General features: G+C 26.9%; 1 protein-coding gene across 1 annotated transcript; it reads right to left on the bottom strand.

Annotated features, from left to right (window-relative positions):
• Positions 1-1,470: 1,470 nt before the first annotated feature.
• On the bottom strand, positions 1,471-1,682 carry LOAG_14631 (hypothetical protein; the record flags this gene model as incomplete). The annotated part of the gene is made up of 1 exon (XM_003150126.1): positions 1,471-1,682. A coding segment is annotated over one exon (210 nt), but the record flags the coding sequence as incomplete, so codon positions are not given.
• Between the last annotated feature and the right edge of the window lie 749 nt (positions 1,683-2,431).

Below are 2,431 nucleotides of genomic sequence, written 5' to 3'. Positions count from 1 at the left end.
TCATTTATTCGATAGCTGGATGATGATTTTATCTTGATGAGAGTTTTATTGATTAAATTAGCAAAAATGGAATAATTTTGCTAGAATTAGAAATACCAGAAATAACACTATTAGTATGACCACATCTTTATGGTATTTATGGTATTATTTTATGATATTTTGGTAATTTAAGCTTTCTTAAATAAGCCATCGAAGGCTTTCATGATGAAACCCTCATGTATTTTGGATAAAATTTTGATTAATTAAAAAAAAGAAATTTCAAAAATTCTCACGAATGATAAGCAAATACGGAAATATTTTTATATTGTAATTTAATTTGAATTGGTTGCAAAGTTTTAAAATGAAGCAAAGCATGGAGTATTTGGAGAGAAAAAAAATCATATATATATATATATATTTTTTTAATTGGTGAATATTGTAATGTTGAATTTGTTTTGATTCGTACTAAATTGCTTTGAAATTGATTTACCCTTTTATTTCTGATTATTGTGAATTCAGCTTATTTATCGTCAATCTTTGTTTGACTACTGTAAATTCTTTTTGATTATCGATAGTTCGGATTAAAAATGAGATAATCAAAAATTAGGTTTAAGAACTAGAAATCCTAATTTGAATGTAAAAAAACTTAAAAATTTAAGCTTAAAAATTAATATTTAAAAGTCAATTCTATAAAGATCCCTTTTTACCACAACTGTAACAAAAACGACAACTATCAGTTTCATATTACTGTTACTGCAAACATTAACATTAATTATAAATTCATATCGATTACTGGGACTTTCCATTAATTACTATGAATTGATTGCGATTATTACAAATTCATTTTGATTACTGCCAATTTATCTTGTTTGAAGTGATTTCACTTTTAATACTGTAAATCCATTTTGGTTACTTCTGGAAGTAACAGAAATCAATAGACAAATTTGTCGCAGAACATTAGACAAGACGTCAGATTATCAAAGATTTTTGTACAGCAATTATCATATGCACTACGGTAGATTTAGAAGAATATCATTCTATTTCCTACGCATTTTATGCCACTTATTGCAAGTCACTCCATTTCCCATTCACTGTTTTTTTTTTTTTTTTTGCAAGCATTGATAAGTTGAAGGATAGGGAATGAAAACTAGAAAAGAAAGAGAAAATTATCTAAGGAAAAGATGCCGCAGTTTGGTTGAAAAAACCCTTCCATTCTTTTTTCAGTTTTTTATTTTTATTGAGAAAGCTAAAAAAAGATTTTAAAACAATATATTTTTAAAAAATAGTTTAAAATAATATATTTAAAAAGGACTGTTTGATCATTGATCTAATCAACTGAATCATATCAATTTTCTGATCAAAATCTCATCATTAGTGCCATCGTTTGCCATCTTAAAATTTCTAAGCCTCAACTGGATGTTTTGAATTCATTCGATTTGCTTGCCTGAACGAATTATAATTTATTTCGCATATACGCCTATTACGATTTACCGACCGTATATCTGTACATGTACGTGTATATATGTATGTGTGTCCGTGTATGTTATGTGTGTATATGTGTGCAATTGTGTGTGTACGCATGTATATGTGTGTGTATGTGCGTGTATGGGGGTGTATGTTTGTGTATGCGTATATATATTTATGTGTATAATGCACGTGGCTTCTTTGTCAATCATATCGACCAAAATAAAATAACTGGTCATTTGTTGACATTAGACAAAAATATGATGAAGAAGCATTTCATTTGACTAAAATTCCGTTTTTTTTTCTCTCTCTCTCTTAGATGACAAGTCCTTTTTTATTCATTCATTATAAAAGAACGAATGTTTCCTTTCTTGAAATAAATTCAAACCACTGGTTTATTATTTGGCCATTCTCTTTGGAATGGACATTATTCGACCACTCATTCTACTGGATATATTACTTGACTTCCTTGAAAATAAGAATGTAAAATAAATTTAATCAGATATAAATTATTGATATCATATAATTTATCCTCATATCACTGCTTGATACGACCAATTTTCGTATGATCTTGAACGTGACACTTTAAAAATTTCCATTAATTACATCCGTTTGATTATGATATATCATATTATCGTATCTAATTTGAAACTATTACAGTAAGAATTCCCTCTTATAAATAATAAATATTTCCATTTCCTAGTAATGACAATCGAACATTTCTTTCTATCAATTTTTATTTTTCGTTTTTTTTCTCTAAAGTGCAAATTGTTTAAAGTTTACATTTTTCAACTAATTCAAAAGTAATCGATTTCCAATTTTTAATTTTATTTTTAAAGTGATACAACTATTGGGTTCAAAATGTTTCATAACTTTTACTTCTTTTAATAAAAAGTTATTGATTACTTAAATTCAGATGTGAACATCTATCTTACTTTTCCAAAACCGGTTTATAAACATTAGAAGTCGTCATTTTAGTCGTCATTTT

This window comes from Loa loa (genome assembly GCF_000183805.2).
Source record: "Loa loa unplaced genomic scaffold supercont3.985, whole genome shotgun sequence".
NCBI classification, from domain to species: Eukaryota; Metazoa; Nematoda; class Chromadorea; order Rhabditida; family Onchocercidae; genus Loa; species Loa loa.
This window is presented reverse-complemented; position numbering and strand designations above follow the sequence as displayed.